Source organism: Solanum verrucosum, unplaced genomic scaffold (genome assembly GCF_900185275.1).
Source record: "Solanum verrucosum unplaced genomic scaffold, falcon-dt-bn FXZP01000085.1, whole genome shotgun sequence".
NCBI lineage: Eukaryota > Viridiplantae > Streptophyta > Magnoliopsida > Solanales > Solanaceae > Solanum > Solanum verrucosum.
This window is the reverse complement of record NW_026019839.1, coordinates 871,606-892,917: the sequence shown is the minus strand read 5'-3', so window position 1 is coordinate 892,917 and position 21,312 is coordinate 871,606. Positions and strand designations below refer to the sequence as shown.

At 37.0% G+C, this 21,312-nt stretch overlaps 2 protein-coding genes across 2 annotated transcripts in view; one reads left to right on the top strand and one right to left on the bottom strand.

Moving 5' to 3' along the window:
• The window catches only part of LOC125815944 (uncharacterized), a 125,394-nt gene that overhangs the window by 89,444 nt on the left and 14,638 nt on the right, over window positions 1-21,312 (bottom strand). The gene's annotated exons all lie outside the window — the stretch shown is intronic.
• LOC125814131 (putative late blight resistance protein homolog R1A-4) lies at window positions 14,338-19,669 on the top strand. The gene is made up of 3 exons (XM_049493584.1): window positions 14,338-18,284; window positions 18,360-19,535; window positions 19,633-19,669. The coding sequence occupies exons 1-2, from the start codon at window positions 14,338-14,340 to the stop codon at window positions 19,522-19,524; spliced, it is 5,112 nt and encodes a 1,703-aa protein (XP_049349541.1). The 3' UTR covers window positions 19,525-19,535; window positions 19,633-19,669.

Genomic DNA, 21,312 nt, shown 5'->3' with positions numbered 1-21,312 from the left:
CAACTCAGAATTTAGTCCCTTAATAAATAAACGGATCCTCTCATCCTCAGTAGTCACCAATTGAGTAGCATATCTAGACAACACATGGAACTTGGCCTCATACTCCAAAGTCATAAACTCATCCTTCTTGCGATCTCTCAAAGTCCTGGGCACATATTTCTCTAAAAACAGAGCATGAAACTGGGTCCAATAGAGTGGAGGTAAAGTTGAAGATCTGCATTCCATATAAGCTCTCCACCACTGTTTTGCCTTACCTTGAAAATGGAAAGTCACGAACTCAACCCCATGATGATGGACAATTCCCAACTTATGAAGCCTCTCATAGCAATCTAAGATAAACTCAAAAGCATCCTCACTCTCAGAACCAAGAAATACAGGAGTATTTAGCTTCAAAAACTTAGTCAACATCTCATGTTCATTACCAGTCATAACAGAACTCAACAAAGGACGGAGGAAAGCATCATTACCTCCAGTCCCACCCACCTTGGGCGTAGTGATAACCACAGGGGGATTAGTAGGAGCTTGAGTTGCTTGAACAGAGGGAAACACTCCAGGACCAACCAACCCTTTCAAGAATGGCATAATCTACTGAGCTAACACTGGGTCCAAAGGAGGAATACCTCTAGTTTCAGCCTGCACCTCTTCCTCTTGTCCACCCTCCTCAATATTTCCAACCTCAACATTCTACTCTATCTCTTCATGATGTACGGGATGGGCTTCATTTTAGGGAGCATTTTCGATCGGTACCCCATCTCTAGCAGGCGCCACTCTTCTTCGGCCTCTACCCCTGCCTCGATCGCGACCTCTCGTTGTAGATTCCTCAGTTGGAGCACTGACAGGAGTTACGGGCCTGACGCCATTGAATCTAGTGTTAACCATCTGCGGACAGAAGAGTGAATGAGGTTAGATACCAATTTGAATCGCCAGATACCAATTGGAATCAAGTTATAGCACGAAAGGAGACAAGAGAAAACAGAGAGATTTCCAAAAGTCCTATATCCTCTCGAAGAAAAGTAAAGGTGTCCCCGTACCGTTCTGCAAGACTCTACTAGACTTGTTTTGGTACATCGAGATCAACGAACCTAGGCTCTGATACCAACTTTGTCACGACCCAGACCATCGTGATTGACACCCACACTAACCCTCTGGTGGGAGAACCACTACTACAACCCAAACCAAGAAACTAACCCAAAAACTAAAGCATTTAAGGATACGAAAACAGGAATAGTAGCTAAAATTGAAGTTCCCATAAACTTCCAAAAGATCTAACAAGTAACAATGCATAAAATATACCTAGAACCTGAAAGTCAATGTACCAAAACATCTAAAGTTCAACAAGTCTAAACAAGAAGGAATACAACTCCAAACTAATGAACTAATAAACTAACTAGAAAAGTCTAAGTCCGAAATGTGGACATAGAGGAAAGGAGAACTCATGGCAGCCTGGAAGAACGCTCACCCTTGAATTCGAACGATGATCACTGATCTTCTAAGCAAGGTATGTCAATAGCCACCTGAAGATGCCCTGTACTCAACAAAGAAATAGCAAGTGCAGTATCATTACACAACCACAGTGTACTGGTAGGATCACACGGCTATCCCACTAAGTGCAACATAGATAAGTCAATACAATAATATAATCACATGCATATATAAAACATATACAATATTATCAACATTTACGAACAACGAACAACTTCACATTTCTCAAGATACACAATTATGACAAGTCATTGGTCCTCTAATGGAACTCAAACCCAAACAATTAGTATACCAGAACGTGGTACCCGATCCAATGATTATGCCGAAATGTGGCAACCGATCCCATATTTATGCCAGAACGTGTCAATTGATCTAAGTTAGTGTGTCGGAATGCAACACCCGATCCATTCAACAAACCATAATCACAATCACAAAGTACATTCTCATAATCATACAATCAAGTCATGGTTCATGACATTCATCATTCATATATCCTCATTTACAACAAGTGTGATCAATAATGTAACATTCTCATACATACATGTATCATAATGAAGCAAGAACAAACATACATCACACAATCATAAAATCACAACCATCACCTACCTCGAAACAAGCTCGAAACCCTAAGAAATTTGATCCTTCCCTTTTCGGATTCGTTCCGCTTGTTCTTGGTTTACAAACAATCAATATAATACGGGAATCAATAAACAATCACTAATTATTCGAATTACTAACAATTCTAACAACCCTAGATCATACCCATGATCCCAAGTATCCAAATTAGGGGTTTTTCCACCATAGTTTCTAGATCAAAACCCTCCCCCATCGATAATTACCCATTAGATTGCGTTCTACAGATCGAAAAATGGATTTGGGGAGTTAAAATCTTACCTTTAGCCTTAAAAATTGTGGAAAACTGTCAAGAATCGTCTGGTGTTCGTTCCATAGCTCTAAAAACCAAAAAGTGCAGAATAAAGACGTTTTGGGGTTTATTTACGACTTTAAGTCTCATCTGGCCCGCCACAGCGGTCATCACCCCGCTACAGCGGCCTTGCCAGAGCGACAAAATTCACTGCTAAAGCGGCTTGCACGAAATAGTGAGCTATTTTAATAATTCCAAGACCCCCATTTCACAACACACCTTCCACCAACGACACTCAGAAAACACTCGTTCACGCTAAGATCAATTTCAGGAGTTCTACTCACCCGAATTCAATTTCGTAAAGTCGTATGGATTCCTTAACGTCTTATCTAACTACTCATGTAATCGAAATCATAATTGGATCACCCAAATGCTACCAGCTTTCTCTAGCCTTTAATACTCCGATTTCGTCCAAATCTGGACTAGGTTGAGAAATTCCAAGTTACTACGAAAAAGTTTTCCGACCCAAAAAATTTCCCCGTTGGCTTTTCTATAACGACGGAACCCGGTCGTTACAATTACAAGTCATATAAATTTTTCTTAGTCGAAAATACTTACATATTAAGAAATAATAAATCAATAAAACAAAAGGACAATGTTTATATAGTAATAACTATTTTGAAGCAAACTTTCTGACAATCAAAATCACATAAGTAGCATTGATAAAAAAAATCATTCTTTTGTCTTGAGCATCAAAAAATAAATCGTGACAATTCTCTAACTCTTGAGAAGTTTAATAATATTTGAAAAAGATATTCAGAAGCATATATTTGCATCACAAGAGAAATTGTTAACAAAGATAAATGAGTTTAGACTACTTCATGTTAACTTCATATATTGGAACATTATATACTATCTAAGCAAAAAAATAATTCTTATATCATCAGAATTATTTTACTCAAGTACTCGAGGTTAAGGCGTAATAATTTACTTAATCAAAATAGTGGTATATCATATTCCGCTAAACTTTGAACTCACTCAATGACAATAAATCACACGAAATTTTTTAAAATGCCAGAAGAAGAAGAAGAAGAAGAAGAAGAAGAGTAGAAGATTAAAAAAAAAATTGTGGTCGAAAAATGAGAGGAAACCCCTATATTTATAGTCAAAAAAGGGTAGTATAAACAATTGTTAATTGTGTCTTATCTGAAAAGTCATGACCTTTCGAAGAAGTCACAACCCTTTGGAAAAGTCACAACAATTTGAATAAGTCACAACGCTTTGGAAAAGTCACAACTCATGGAAAAATCACAACCCTATGGAAAAAGTCACAACTCATCGAAAAAGTCGAAAAGTCATGACCTTTCCAAGAAGTCACAACCCTTTGGAAAAGTCACAACTCATCGAAAAATCACAACCCTATGGAAAAAGTCACAACTTATCAGAAAAGTCACAACTCATCAAAAAGTCAAAAAGTCATGACCTTTCCAAGAAGTCACAACCCTTTGGAAAAGTCACAACTATTTGGAATAGTCACAACTCATCGAAAAATCACAACCCTATGAAAAAAGTCGCAACTTATCAGAAAAGTCACAACTCATCGAAAGAGTCATATCCTTTTCTTTTTTTTTTAAATCAAAAGATTGGGTCGAGCCCATTTATTATAAAGAGAGCCAAACTTAAAGACTTGAGTCCAAAAGTGACTCCAGCCCAACTCTCAAAAGCAATTACTAAAAACAAAAAGAAAAACAAAAATAGACCAGCAAAACAGAATAAGAAAGGCAGCCAAGAAGCAGTTCTTGCGACTTTGAAATATTTCCATGGGAGAGATATGCAAACTGAATCGATGGTGAAAACACAATCATGCGGTCGAGTAGAGATCCACCTAGGGCATTCACAAGTCCTACGAACACCGTGAATTCATACTCAATGAAGACTTCTTCAACCACTAGACCGGGGGTTCCATGTCACCGATGGACAGCATCAATCTCTCGCATAAACTAATCGATCTTCTTAACTACGAAACGACCATAGGTAGTATCCATTTCTTCATCCCTAACAGGTTGAGCTCTATCGAAGCTAAAACCACTGTTTAAGACTCCGATTTGGAACGTATCCATTGCCAAAATTGATTCTCAGATTCAGGTAATATTTTCTTCAGCTTGCAAATCTGAGTTGTTGGTTTGTTGTATTGATTCCACCTGCAATTTACTCATCGTTAGGTATCCTTTTCTTCATCCCTAACAGGTTGAGCTCCGTCGAAGCTAATACCACTGTTTAAAGACTCCAAATCGGTACCTTACGAGTGTTAACTTCGCAGAACGAGGTAACATTTTATTCAGTTGATTGTATTTGCATAACTGAGTTGTAGTTGTTGTTCGGTTGAATCCCCCTGCTATTTTGACATTTCCTTAACCTTATATGTGGTACCCCCAATTTTTCCAGTTGTAGCATCGCCCTTCCAGTATTTGGTATCTCTAACAATGAATTAAAATATTTCACCTGTGTACCTGCAAAACTAAAAATTATGTTAGTAAAAAAATCTGCGACTTGATTGCCCTCTCTGTATATGTGTTTGACTTGTATGCCATTTTCTGCCAACATCTTTCTTATGTATGTTGTATCTACTGAAACAATCCATGGGGTTTCCCAATCTCCATCTAAAACCCTTTTACAGACTAGAGAGTCTGTTTCCAACACTACAGGTAAAACATTATGAGTACAACAATACTCTAAACCAAATCTTAAGGCTTTCATTTCAGCAACAAGAACTGATTCCCTCCCGATGTTTCTTGTCTCAGCATACACAAATCTCCCTTCAACATCCCTAATACAGAAAGCACTAGAAAAGTTGTCTGTATTTACATCAAAGCCTCCATCAGAATTACATTTAAAGCCTTTAACAGGACATGCCCATCTCACTACCTTACAAGAGATCAATGGCCTGTAATTTTCAAAAAATTGGACCATTAAAGGCCATGTATCAGGAATATCTGCTAACCAGGGGTATAAAACCTTAGCCAACAATGATAAATTTCTGTTGATTTCCCCCACCATTCCAACAAAAGACATCCTGCCTCCATGTCTTATTTTGTTCCTTCTTTTCCATAATTGCCATCCAATAAGACTAGGTACAGCAACAATCAAAGGTTTGAGGGGCACACTCAAACTTCCACCAAGTATCAAAGATTTGATTCATTTGCACTACAGGACATTCAATACCAGCAGCACCTGCAAACAAAGTCCATAGTTTTCCAGCATCAGGACATTGAACAAATAAATGTTCAAAAGATTCATGTTGATTACTATTGCAGCAACCACACTTCATTTCATTTACAATTTTGATTCTCACTAGTACTTCACCAATAGGAATTCTTTTTTTCCACAACCTCCACATGAAAAAGGAAATTTTAACAGGAAGACCTTTCTGCCATATGTATTTCACCACCTCTTGATTTGGACCTCTCTTTCTTAATGCCTCCCAAACAGATTTAACAGTGAATTTGCCTGTACTACTTAGCATCCACCAGGCCTTATCCCATTCATCATGTTGTCTAAGTGGCCCCAGTGCTTTGTGAATCTGATTCACTACTTCTTCATTAAAAATTTGCCCCAATAAGTCATTATTCCACCTTTCATGTATCATCAATTGATTGACATCTTCATAAGAATAATAGTGGTGATCTGAGATGGGAAAATAGTAAAATAATGCCCCTAATTGAGTCCAGTTATCAAACCAAATGCTTGAGTGACCACACTTAGGTTCCCACCATATATCTTGATCAATAACATCTCTAGTTTCCAACATATATTTCCATATTTGAGTACCCCTTTGCCAATTTACCACTTGTGGTCTATGTGATTTACAATATTTGTTCCATAAAAAATTAGCCCACAAAGACTTTTTGGTCCTAAAGTTCCACTACAGTTTTGCAAATAAAGCCTTGGACACATCAAACATAGACCTGAACCCCAATCCACCTTCATTTTTGGGCAGACAACAATCTCCCCAAACCACCCAGTGCTTATTTCTCCCATCTTCCTTGAAATTCCATAGAAACTTTGCAAAAATTCTATGTAAATCATGAATCACACACTTGGGAGGAACAAGAGAGGATAGAAGGTAGACTGGGATACTTTGTAGGACACTGTTAATAAGAACAATTTCCCCCCCAAATGATAACAGCTTGCTCTTCCACAGTTGAAGCTTAGATTGTACCTTTTTGATAAGTTCAGCAAAGTGAACTTTTCTCTTTCTTGCATGTCCAATGGGACATCCCAAGTATATGAGAGGAAACTTTCCTCTAGCAAATCCTGTAATGTCTTCCACCCTTTGTATGACTCCTCTAGCAGCCTTGCTATACATAAAAAACTGACTCTTCTGCTTATTAATCAATTGACCAGACTCTTTTTCATATCTTCCAAGAGTCTGCATAATCAATCCCAATGAAACAGGGTCAGCAGATGTGAAGATAATAGTATCATCAGCATATGCAAGGTGATTGATGTTGTCACTCCACTTAGGCATGCCAAAACTCTTGAACTTGTTATCCTCAAAAAGATTATTTAAAGCCCTTGACAACACTTCAGCAGATAGGATAAAAATAGCAGGAGATAAGGGATCCCCTTGTTTCACCCCTTTAGTAGAATGAAAAAAACCATGAGATTGTCCATTAATAATAATGGAATACCAGTTATTTGCAATTAACCTCCAGACTTTATCTAACATCATACTGTTAAATCCCATTCTTCCTAAAACTTGAATTAAAAAACCTCCAATCAACTCTATCATAAGCTTTAGCCATATCCAGCTTAATAACAACATTTGCAGGCTTTCCCCTCTTCCTTATATCTGCAATTATCTCCTGGGCTAACAATACATTCTCAGTGATACTTCTTCCCTTAATAAATCCAGATTGATTCTGAGAAATAATCTTAGGCAGCAATACCTCAAACCTGTCATGAATAATTCTAGAAATTACCTTGTTCAAGAAATTACTCAAACTAATTGGTCTTAAGTCTGAGAAAGTCTGAATAATGTCTTTCTTGGGAAGCAAGATCAAATTAGTATGAGTAATAGATTTAGGTAAAGTTTTACCTTCAAAGAAAGCCTGAACTATTCTGATAACATCAGGGCCCACAATATCCCAACAGGTCTGATAGAACAGCCCAGAAAAACCGTCAGGCCCACTTGTACTATCCCCATTTAGAGTAAATACTACTCCTTTAATCTCATCCTCTGTAGGTAAAATATTCAAAGATTTATTATCAGCTTCTGACACCAGCCTAGGAATATTTTGAAGAAGTGAATAATCCTCATCACTATTAGTAGCTGTAAATTGAGCTTGGTAGAACTTTATAGCTTCAGCAGTTAATTGGTTATCCCCCTCAGTCCAGCTACCATCCTCCAGTAACACCTTTTTCAACCCTAACCTCTTCCTTCTACCTTTTACCAAGCACTGAAAGAACTTGGTATTTCTGTCTCCTTTTGAAAACCATAGTATATTAGCTTTTTGTTTCCAGAACTCCTCTTCATAATGTAAATATTTCTTATACTCAGCCTGCGCTCGTTGAAGGACCACCCTATTGGATGCAGTAGGGTATTCTTCAAACAAATTTTCCTTCATTTTCATAATTTCCTCTCTAATATGAAGTTGTTTGAAAATATCACCAAATTTTTCCCTACTCCATTTAGTCAAAGCCTGTCTAGTTCTCCTTTGCTTAATTTTCAGATCCGTAAAGACATCACATGAATCAGCCACCCAATTGCTCCTAACAACTTCTTTAAAGTCCTCTCTACTAGTCCAAAATCTCAGAAACTTAAATGGTTTATGGACATGTTGAGTATCACCTCCACAAGTAACTAATAAAGGTGCATGATCCGATCCAGTTCTAGCCAAATGTTGGACTTCCGCATTCCCAATGGCATCCACCAGAGTCTGATTTATCACCACCCTATCTAGTCTTTTAAAAATACAGGCTTCATCAGCCCTCCCATTCCACCATGTGAAAGGACTTCCACTAAAATGAACATCAAACAAGTCACAAGAATTTATGCAAAAGGCAAAGTCCTCAACCTCTTGAGGATATACAGGCAGACCCCCAATTTTCTCTTCATCCCCCATGATAACATTAAAATCACCCCCTACAAGCCAGGGGAGAGTCAAACTCTGTCTTATTGAGGAAAGATCATCCCACAAGCTTAATCTTTCCAGAGCAGAACATTTTGCATAAACTAGAGTAGTAACTAATTGTATATCATCTTCCAAAGTTAACTGTAATGTTAATTGTTGTTCAGAATCAGCAATCACCCCAACATGAATATGGTCTTGTATAAATACCCATATCTTGCCATTTACATTATAATTGACATAGTTCATCCCCAACTTCCTTTTGAAGTTTTGAATATTCCTTGTATCCTGAAAGGGCTCCAGTAGTGCAATCATGAAGAACTTGTGGTGCCTATTTAACATTTGGACTCTGTGAAAAGCCTTATGAGTTCTCACAGATCTAATGTTCCATACAAGAGCTTTGTACTTCATTTAACACCTGATTTTGCCCCTCTCTTCAGTGGGGTTCTTGTTATCATACCAATGTTTTCTGCTTTGATGTTCTCCCCTTTATTTTTGCCTTTTTTACTTTTTGTAACTACATGAGGAGACAACCCTGCCTCCACTTCAACCATTCTGGAATTTACATCATTATTGACCTCTTCCTGATCCTCCACCCCATCTATACTACTTTGCAAAGAGTTACTCATTCTATCCTCAAACATGATGTGCTACAATTTCATGCAGGACCTGCATAGGAGAATCTTTCCCTGAATAAGGAGTCAAAGCAAGATGTTCTTTGCAATTCCCATTTGCATCCATTGACATATCTAAAGGACTTGCAGGTACCATCTGAAGTGGTATATGATATTCAACATCAACTATCTCCTTCATTAAAACAATCTCAGTTGATACATTTGTAAATGATGATTGTTCCCCTTCATTTCTTTCTCCTTTTTCTGTATTCCCAATAGATGATTGATCTACATCATGACGAGTAGTGTGACTGCCATTATTTGCCAATTTTGCTGAGCATTGCTATTTGTGTTCTTTTCCACCTCATCTTGTCTTGTGTGTGTGCATTGTCCATCCTCTAGAGTACTACACGTATTGCTACAAATATTGCTGCTATTAACATCATTAGAACCAGGCTTTTCTTGATCAGTCGTTGTCACATCCCTCCTTGTATCAACTTCGCTCTTTGATGAGAGATTAAAATTACTTTGTTGGACTCCCTCCTTATTTGATTGTTGCATTATAACATGTTTTGACTTGTCTACCTCAGGATGATCTTGTTGTGCCTCTTCTGCCAGACAGTCAAAAGGATTACCAGTCATCACCACTGTTGTCCCCTTGGAATTTGTAGCCTGTTCACCATGTTTATCTCCAGTCCTATCCATGATGAAAGTCTTTTGAGTCGGACACCACCTTTTGACAAACCTTTTATAACTTTTCTGATTGTATCTCCCTTGTACCTGGTGCTGAGGTATTTCACCTTCCTCTTGATCCTTTTGTGCTTTCTCATGCTTTAATTCTGGATGGATAACTCTACATTCTCCTTCATTGTGTCCTAGCAGCATACAAGTGCGACAATATTTAGGCAGGAAATCATACTGGATCTTGATCTGCTCAATCCTTGCGGATCCTGGGCTGACTACTGCATTCTCCACCCACTCAGGAAGTTCGGCAAGAAGATCCACTTGAACCTTTACTCTCGCACAACTTGGACGAGTCTTGTTAATGGTTGCCGAGTCCAGCTGCACTGGCTTCCCCACAGCCGATGCTAGTGAGAACAAGGCTTCTTTACCATAAAAGGTGGGTAACAAATGTGGGAAAGAAATCCAGGCCATAGCTTGAGTGGTTTCCTCATCTGGTTTGAATTTGGTATCGTAAATTAGCGGGCGCATTTGAAATGCATATCCATCTTTATCAATAATGTAATAGGCATTTTTCGACATTATATTAACGAAATCATCCATTCTGTTTAATCGAATTAATATATGTCTATTCCTTAGAAAGCCAATAGTACATTCTCCTTTGATATGTAATTGTTTAGGAATTTGAACTCTCAGATCATCTAGTTCTGGCCAACCATATGAAAATTTTCCAATCACTGCAAATTGTAAATTTTCAGTCACATTCATTATGTCCACTTCCTCCTCCGTCCATGTGATTCTTGGTACACCCTCTACATATTGAATATGTTTAATTGGGATGGGATCTACCTCATTGGGTTGTTGATGCTTTGGACCTTTCAACAGATCCGCATATTGTACTTTCTCCGTAGGCAAACTATTTGGAATGTTAGGTAACTGTGCATTGATCTTAATGGCATTAGGATGTTGAAGAATTGGGAATAAAGAATCAGAGAGGGCCTGACCAGCAGTAGGTGGCTGGCCGCCGGCCATATTGGCCATTCCGGTAGCTATAAGTAAGATTTTAGGGTTTACGCATGAGAGAGAAGAGAGCTCAATCGCTTAAAAAAAAAGGGTTTGATTGTCAGGATTTAAGTCTGCGAAAAAGTCATATCCTAAGTTAGGGATATTATAGTAATTTAAAATTCAAGTTAGGAGTTCATGCTTTTAAGGTAATATATATATATATATATATATATATATATATATATATATATATATATATATAAGTCATCCAATTCAATTACACAAATATATATATATATATAAAGGTTCACTCGTTTACATTTTAGTTTTTCTTCCATTCATCTCCACGTTATACACAAATATAAATTTATCTACAATTATATTTCTGTTTTCCCCTTACATCTTCCCCTAATATTGAAGACTGAAGTGTTATGTTTTTCATCTTTCTATGAACAAATAATATTTTTACAATCTTTTTAAATGCTTTATTTTATATAGTTTTATATAAATTTGCCTGAGATATATGTGCAACGCAGCAAGTAATCAAACACACTGGTATGTGCATTATCATTATGTTATTTGCCATAGCTTCAACTCTTCGAATATTCTAGATTCCTCTTTGAAATACCTTTAATTAAGTAGATAAATGTTTTAACACTTCTTACGAGTTTTAACTGTTCTAAAGGGTCTGTTGGTCAGACTAAAATAACAAAAAAAATAAAAAATCAATGGATCATGTTGACATTCAATTCAAGATATGTTGGATTGGCTCTACTAATAGTAGATTTCTAAAATTAATTGACAAACAATACCATGTAGAATTTGAAACAACAAGTAGAAGGTACACATCTTGCGCAGTGAACTGCTTCAAGAAGACAATTTGATACATTTGGAGAGGATTTCTGATTCAACTTCTTCTATTCCACAAATCAAGAAAAATAAAGAGATATGTTTTCGATAGACTCCAAACATCTTTTGTTTATTAATGTCTAAAATACAGTAAGTCAGCAACAAAATAAATTAGCACTTAATAATTGAACTTAGCTTTGCACAGAACTCAGAAGCAACATATATATTTTTTTCTATTATTTTGGTGAAACCACTAGTTGATGCTGACTCTATACTCCACGTAAGAAAATAATAATTTCAATGCTTAAAAAGACAAATAAAGTTGATATAAATAATTATTCTACAATATCTCCTTTAGCATCTTTGTTTTGTAGCAAATATTTTATTAATCTTCCATCTGTGGTGCATTAGAGGAAAAGACAAGAAAAAGAATTGATAAGTCTTTCTTTATCATTGTTTATTAGTACCTACTTTTTTTCCTTCCACATGAAAAGAATTAAGTGCAATTAAAAGTGAAGAAAAGAACATTTAGTACTCAATTGAAAGAAACTATAGACAGAGTTTATCAATACTAGCTCTTTTTCTCTATATTTTTAACTAGTATGCTTTGAAGAGAAGAAAAAAAATTGCATAGTTAAAGTAATTATTGAAGATGAAAGAGATTATTGGAGGATGAATTTTTGACAAAAAAAAAATTGCTCATTTTGGTTAGAGTGTAGATCACAGGTATGCTCACTCACTTGCATCTCTAACCATTAATTAAAATTATTCGATACACATCTATTCTGATTAGGAGAAGATCATTATTCTTTAATAGTTGATTCTTTCTTTATTAACTATTATGATTAGGAGAAGATCATTCATTGTTCTTTATTAGCAGGTTTGATCATGTGTATACACATATTCATATTATATAATCACTTTCGACTTTCGAGTTAATCTTTTGTATGGTCACTTAATGATAATTCACTTCTTTTCTTTTCTTTTTGGTTATAATGATAGTTCACTTAGAAAGTCATTTTTCTTTTTAAACCAAACTAGTAACAGAGGGCAAAGTTAGACCATATTGCATAGCTCAGGAGCTCGTATTTACCCAAAAACATACAAATAATCTACCATCTTGCGCAGGCGTATTAGTGATATCTTTTAATTGATCTTTCATATCTTTCAATTTTCTCATGTTTGGTTGGGTTAAATGTTTTGGAAAATGTTTTCCAAATCAACTCATTTTCCTCAAATTTAAGGAAAATGACTTCCCTTCAAAACTTAAAGAAAACATTTTCCAAAACTCTCTTCCAACTTCCAATTAAAAAAAAAATTGTTGAAAAAATCAATTTATTTTGTCCCTACCCTCAAACCAGCCCTCCAACCAACCCCCCCAAAAAAATAAATTTAAGTTTGTTTTTAAAAATATTTTCAATTTCAAAATTTCATTTTTTCACCCCAACCCTCGACCCCCTACCAGCCCCCTCCCCCCAAAAAAAAAAATTTAAGTTTGTTTTTAAAAATATTTTCAATTTCAAAATTTCATTTTTTCACCCCAACCCTCGACCCCCTACCAGCCCCCTCCCCCAAAAAAAAAATTTAAGTTTATTTTTAAAAAATATCTTCAATTTCAAAATTTCATTTTTTCACCTTACCTTGACCCCCCCTCACGCACCTCCTACCCAGCCCCCCACCCACCCCACCCCTACCAGCCCCCTCCCCCAAAAGAAAAAATTTAAGTTTATTTTTAAAAAATATTTTCAACTTCAAAATTTTATTTTTTCACCCTACCCTTGACCCCCCCACCCACCTCCTACCCAGCCCCCCTACCAGCCCCCCACCCCCCAAAAAAAAATAAGTTTGTTTTTAAAAATATTTTCAATTTCAAAATTTCATTTTTTCACCCACCCACGCCCTACCAGCCCTCCCCCCCCCCCAAAAAAAAAATAAAAAATTTAAGTTTGTTTTTAAAAAATATTTTCAATTTCAAAATTTCATTTTTTTCACCCGTACCCTCGACCCCCCACCCCCCTACGACCCCCCCCCCCGGCCACCACCACCACCACCCCAAAAATAATTTTAAGTTTGTTTTTCAAAAATATTTTCAATTTCAAAATTTCATTTTTTTCACCCCACTCCACCCACCCACCCCCTACCAGCACCCTCCCCCCCCCCACCACCCCCAAAAAAAAATTTAAGTTTGTTTTTCAAAAATATTTTCAACTTCAAAATTTTATTTTTTCACCCCAACCCTCGACCCCCCCACCCACCCCCTACTAGCCCCCCACCCCACCCACCCCCTACCAGCCCCCATCCCCAAAAAAAAATTTAAGTTTGTTTTTAAAAAATATTTTCAACTTCAAAAATTCAATTTTTCACCCCTACCCTCAATCCACCCCCTACCACCCCCCACCCCACCCCCAAAAAAATTTAAATTTGTTTTAAAAAATATTTTTAATTTCAAAAATTATTTTCTACCCTAGTAAAAATAAAAGATATTTCTCAAAAAAAAACATAAATCAAACACTAAAAAATTTTTTCGGAAAATATTTTCTACTCACCAACCAAACATAAGAAAATAAGTCAAAAATCAACTTGTTTTCCAGGAAAACATTTTCCTTCATACCAAACACACCCTTAATATCTTTATCTTGTGTTTTATTCTGACTAGGAGAAGATCATTTATTTATCAACAATTAGAGGAAACTGAAAAAGTGGGAAGTCGATGGCTCAGGAGTGTCTCGCGGTGAGAGGTGCTATACACCGTCTGAAGGGCAGGCATTTAGATAGTTCCATAATTGACGAACTGGAAAATGCTAGATATCGACTAAAATGTGTGTCTCGATTTCTCGTGAAACTGGAGGAGGTTCACCCTGAGAACACGATATCTACACAACTAGGGACCTTATTTCAACAAGCTCATGATGGATTTTCTGAGATATGTACTCACATGGATCAACATTACACCATCAAAATGACAAAGGCGCTGAAAAAAATTAAGCTGGAGAACATTGCTGAGCGACTCAAAGCAGCTTCAAAGCCATCAACATCAACTAGAGGAATGATATCAGAGGTGCTGAAAATACTTAAACCCGAGAATATTGCTGAAAGAATGAAAGCTTCAAAGCCATCAGCATCATCTAGCCGAATCACTACTATGGAGATGGTGAGGTTTGTCGATTTTTTGCTTGATTATGTAAAGGATTGTGCCCCTGTGAAGCTGCGATATCTACACGCTTTCTTCATATTAACTTCAAGTCGGTGCATTGAGCATGAGAGTATGCAGTATTTCTTCATCCATATTCAGAATGTAGCTTATACTGCACTACAACTACATTTCAAATCGATGGGCGGATATACAGATTTGCGCTATGAGTTGTACAGTTTGATAAGTTCTTTCAGTCCTGATTTGAGGCAGATATATAAGAACCTCTTGACAGCGTTAAAATCATCAAGATCAGAGACTACATTGAAGCCCGGATGTATGCTTGATTTTGTTAATGCTCTACAAGAGTATCCTGAGGTGAATCGACACCGTGGTAAAATTCGGGGGCTCAAAGAAGGACTTCTTAACAGTTTTCAATTACTAAAGTGCATAGAATATGGAGGCACTCAACTCAGAATATTCAGTTCTCTTCAGTCACTTATTGAAGCTCTGGCCTTTGAGGCAGCAGCATTAGTGATCAACTCCTATGATGAGGATCTTCTTTTTGTTTTGCAGCCGAAGCTTAATCATGTCAATGTAGTAATCGAACTGATTCAACTACGAAACAGTCAAGAAACCTTTCTCCTGAGAGCTGATAGTCTTCAACTGATTGACTATGCTTTGGAAGAGCTGATAGTCGTGACAAATTTTCTCATGGATTCATTGGAGCAGTGCAAACAGCAACCTAAGATAACTGATCTTTTAACTCTTATCCAATCTGTGACTAACGAAGCATGTTCAGCTGTTAATAATCTTTTATGTTATGCAAGACGAGAAGACTTGGTCTGGGAAATGAATCGCTCACATTTTCAATTGCTTCTTAAGTTCAACTTTATTAAGGCAGCAATTAGACAGATGTGTTCCACCATTTGTGCTTCATCAACTGAGATACATCTGCTGAACTTTCTTCCTATTAATTTTGAGGTCATTGGTTCTTACTTAAATTCCTCAAAGAAATCATCCTCTGGTCACCACAACATGGATTTACTTATGATGGGGTTTCATGAATATATTATTGACAATCTGCTACTGAAGCATGAAACTGATTTGTCATTTACAGTTGCAGATGATGTTAAAAAGTGGTTTCATGAATATATTATTGACAATCTGCTACTGAAGCATGAAACTGATTTGTCATTTACAGTTGCAGATGATGTTAAAAAGTTCTACGATGGATTGTTGCTCCTGTTAACATATCTTCTTGATCCTCTATCTCAGAGCAGTGGATTTGGAACTATTGCAATTGAGGCCGAATCTGTGAATAGCAACAAAAGCAATCTAGTTCTTCAGTTTTTGACTGTGGCTTTCAAGCTTATCGAATGTGAGAGAAGCTTGATGGATCTACAGAAGCACAAAGCCACTTTGGAAGCTCACATTCTGGATCTGATTAAAAGTTCTCATGAAGAGCTTATTTATCTTAGACTTCTTCTCATAGATGTTCTCAGGAAACACACAGTCCTTAATGAATTCCATAATGTCTTAATGCATGCTGAAGTGACTGCCAACAAGATAGCACAAATCATCAAGGGAAGAAGCACTGAGGAAATTGGGCTTTTATTATCTGAGATTGAGTCTGTCAAGGTAGAGGTCAGAAAAGTATGCCTTCAATTTCTGGATGCATCACCTTACAACATGACGGATGGCGAAGACCTTATTAGATTCTTATTGAAACACCAGGACTGGCTGCTCAACTTTGATGCTTGTTCAATTCCTTTTCTGAAGAACCAGATCCCAGTAATCAAAGACAAACTATTTTATTTGGGTTCTTTTATTGCAGATATTGTACAGCATCGTGATATGCATCAAGAGCTCAAAGATCTTGTGAAACATGTTCAAGATATAAAGTTTGTCTGTCTCTTTCCCATCAGGGATTCTGCACCTTCTTGGTGCTACAGGCTATATCTCTCTGATGTCAAGCAATTGCTTAAGTTTGTCGAGACAGAGGTCGAAATGATTTGTCTCAAAGTTCCAGATTCTTCAAGTCATAGCTTCCCCAAGATAAATGAACTAGGATTTCTCTATTGTTTCTTGGGAAAATTGGATGAGATTCTAAGTTCTAAGATCGATTCAGTTATTGACTTAAAACTTCAAATTGGGTTAGTGAAGGAGGGTTTATTGTGTCTAAGAACATTGACTGATCATTTCCCAAAAATCAATGATGAGCATGATGAAGTTTATAGTCTTATAACAAGAGTTACTGCAATGGCATACGAGGCAGAGTATGTCATGGACTCGTGCTTGACCTATTCTTATCCACTCTGGTACAAAGTTCTTTGGATTTCTGAAGCTGTTGAGAATATTAAGCTTGTAAATGAAGTTGTTAGAGAAACATGTGAAAGAAAGAAGATAGATGCGACAGTGCACAAAGTTAAAAAGACCTCAACTTATCGTGTGCCGTCTTTATCAACTAATACTCCAGGATCATCAAATGAAGATATGGGAAGTTTCCAGGAGGCGATGGACCAAATGAAGAAGCAGCTACTTGGAGGTTCGCGTCAGCTAGATGTCATCTCATTGGTCGGCATGCCGGGAATTGGTAAGACTACTCTTGCCGAGAAGATTTACAATGATCCAGTAATTACCTCTCACTTTGATGTCCGTGCTCAGTGTCGCGTGACTCAAGTATATTCACGGCGAGATTTGTTGCTTGCCATTTTGAATGGTGTGCTTGAGCCTATTGATCGCAATGAAAAAGATGATGGTGAATTAGCTGATGAACTGCGTCGATTCTTGTTGACCAAGAGATTCTTAATCCTCATTGATGATGTATGGGATGATAAAGTGTGGGACAATCTACATATGTGCTTAGAAAATGATCGGAATGGGAGTAGAATTATTCTAACAACCCGTCTGAGTAACGTTGCCAATTATGCTAAATGTGAAAGTGAACCTCATCATCTTCGCTTGTTCAAAGATGATGAGAGTTGGACATTATTACAGCAAGAGTTGTTTCAAGGAAAGAGCTGTCCGCCTGAAATTGATGATGTGGGGTTTCGAATAGCCAAAAAATGTGGAGGGTTGCCTCTCTTCATTGTATTAGTTGCTGGTGTTCTCAAAGAGAAAAATATAAAAGCAGAATTGTGGAAGGAAATAGAAGAAAGTCTAGGTTTGCTGAATATTGGTAGCTTGGAAGAGAGCATGTCTATAATTGGATTCAGTTATAGGAATTTACCACAACAGCTGAAGTCTTGTTTTCTCTATTTTGGAGGACTTTTAAAGGGGAAGGATATTCATGTCTCAAAGTTGACTCGGTTGTGGGTAGCTGAGGGTTTTGTACAAGCAAATGAAAAAAACGGACTAGAAGATGCTGCAGAATGTCTCTTGGAAGATCTTATTAGTAGAAATTTAGTCATGGGCATAGAGAAGAGACCCAATGGAAAGCTCAAAACATGTCGTGTTCATGATCTGTTGCATAAGTTCTGCTTGGAGAAGTCCAAACAGGAGAATTTCCTTCTTCAGATCAATGGGTAAAAAAACTATACTGATTTTATCATATTATTGTTTATATCAACTCTTATTTTCATTATTTTCTCTTTGAACAGATTCACTGGAGAGGATACATTTCCTGAAGTGTCTCTGGAATACCGGTTGTTTGTTCATTCTTCTGAGGATCATATTGATCTGTGGCAGCCATCTCACTCAAATGTTCGCTCTTTGTTGTTCAATGTTATTGATTCAGATAACTCATTCTTTCCGCATAATAGCTCGTTCATCTTTGACAGATTCAAACTTGTTAAGGTGTTGGATTTGGAATCCGTCAACATTGGTGGTACTTTTCCTAGTGAAATACAATTTCTAATTCATTTGAAGTATTTTGCTGCTAAAACTGGTGGAAATTCAATTCCTTCATGTATAGCTAATCTTTGGAATCTCGAAACTTTTGTGATAAGAGGATTGGGAGGAGAGGTGATACTACCTAGTTCACTTCTAAAGATGGTTAAAATAAGGAATATACATGTAACTCATCGTGCTTCATTTAGTTTGCATGAGAATATGGGTGAATCACTTGCGGACTCTCAATTAGATAATTTGGAAACCTTTTCCACTCCACATTTCTCTCACGGTCAAGATACAGTGATGATATTGAGAAAGATGCCAAAATTGAGAAAGCTGAGTTGCGTATTTTCGGGGACATTTGGCTATTCAGAGAAAGTGGAGGGAAGGTGTGTTCTCTATCCCAGATTAGAGTTTCTATGTCAGCTTGAATCCCTTAAGGTTGTCTCCAACAGCTATCCAGGTAAACTTCCACATGTCTTCAGTTTTCCCTCAAGACTTGGGGAATTGACTCTGTCAAAGTTTCGTCTACCATGGAGCCAAATCTTGAGTATTGGAGAACTTCCTAACTTGAAGATTCTAAAGTTACTTCTCAGAGCCTTTGAAGGGAAAGAATGGGAAGTGAAAGATTCAGAGTTCCGTGAACTCAAATACTTAGAATTGGAGGACCTCAACATTGCACAGTGGTCTGTCTCTGAGGATTCTTTTCCTATGCTTGAACGTTTGGTTTTAACCAAATGTAAGCGGCTTGAGGAAATCCCTTCTCATTTTGATGATGCTTTATCACTAAAAAGCATTGAAGTAAAGTGGTGCAATTTGGATGTTGCTAATTCAGCCAAGGAAATTCTAGCATTTCGGCATGATGAAATGTCAAATGATGCGTTCAAAGTTACAATACAGCCTCCAGATTGGGATAGAAATTCATCTCCTTGACTCATTATCTGGTATGCTCTTGTCATGTTCATTTTTATTTTTAAACCACATCATGCTTTTTCCAATTACTTGAATCTGAGTTCCTTTCTCAGTGAATGTTTCATTCAGGCTTGCAAACAAAAGATGGAGGAGGACCTCAGCTAGTTGACGGATCTTCAGCAATAAGTATTTGAATTAATTTCAATTCTTAGTGGTTTGTGTGAAACTTGTAATGAATTTATGAGCAAGAGCTACATTTTTTCTTAATCAGTATATTGAAAACTTGTCCTCTCGGCACGTTAAAGGCTTATTTGTCGAGGTCAAGATGATTGAACATATATCGTGTGTACCTACAAAGATGAACCATCAAAGTTTGATTAGATGTACAAGTGTTCTTTTTATTTATGAGGTACAAGCATGTGCATGGATAAAAAAACATCTAGTTTTTCTCTCATTTCAAGCTATGTTTTGTTATCTCCTGTATTCAGATTAGCAAACCAGAAATAATAAAAGAAGAAAAGAAAAACACAAAGAACTATCTGAGTCCACAGAACCCACTGTGTGTCCTTAAGAAATTTAATCCCCTCAAGTACCCGAGGTTGCAGATTAATTCCTCCCAAGATAAAACGGATTAATCATTAAAGAAGTAGTGGTACCTCAAACTTCTATAATTTCAACGAACTCAAAATGACAGCAACGAATCACACACACAGACAATCGATCGATTTTATTTTGTAAGAAATGTATGCAAAAGAAGGGAAGAATTCGATACAGAAAAATGAGAGAAAACCTCTCTATTTATAGCCAACAAAGGGTAGAGGTCACAACCCTTTGGAAAGAAGACAACCTTTCAGAAAGGTCACAACACTTTGGAAAAGGCATAACCTTTCAAACGGTCAAAATCCTTTAGAAAGGACACAACCTTTCATAAAGTTCACAACCCTTCGGCATAGTCACAACTCTTCAGGAGAGTTACAACCCTTCATTTCCTGTTCACACCTTTAAAACCCAACAATCCCCCACATGAATAGGAAATGGCTATTGTTAAAACATATGCATGAAAAACTGTGTGATTCATAATTAAGGATTGATTGCCTCTGGATAAGTGGGTTTCCCTTTGAACTTTCCGTAGTGAACATATATCGGATATACTCAGTCAATCGGTAGATTTGATATCTTTGAACCGTCGAGCTTTGGTGTATACCTAGAGAACATAAGTCACACAATCAACCCTTGAACTGTTTTTGGTTCTCATTGTTTTGTTCGTTTCAGCCATGAACACGTCTCGGTTTATAAGTGCGTAGAGAACTGGCCTTACCGGATTCTCCTTGAAGCGGCTTACACTTCACACTTACATAGGTGATTTCTAAATGTGTTATCCCGTAGATACACCATTTGATATACCTTGTATCAAACTTAGAAATCATTAAAAAGTCCTAATGCCTTTATCTTTGTTACTGAACATTGTCTTATCATGAGAATGGACCATAAAAAAAAAATTGACAATGTTGAACCGTCATCAATGACTTTGTTTGATCTCCTTGAACCTAGATCTTGGGATCTCCAGTCTTCTAGGTAGAGTTACCGCCACAATGACTTGTTCTCGGCCATAGTACCATTCCCTTTGATAATCTATCAACTCCCTCTCTAGTTAGGCCTTTTATAAGTGGATCCGACACATTATCCTTTGACTTTCCATAGTCAATTATGATAATTCCACTAGAGAGTAGTTCTCTAACGATATTATGTCTATGTCATATATGACGAGACTTTCCGTTATACATCATGCTACATGCCCTACCTATTGCA

What these genes read in the sequence shown, in the direction of transcription:
- LOC125814131 (XM_049493584.1), top strand. Translation starts at nt 14,338, where the DNA reads ATGGCTCAGGAGTGTCTCGCGGTGAGAGGTGCTATACACCGTCTGAAG. An exon ending in TTCCTTCTTCAGATCAATGG is followed by an intron (nt 18,285 to 18,359) that starts GTAAAAAAACTA and finishes CTCTTTGAACAG; the next exon opens with ATTCACTGGAGAGGATACAT.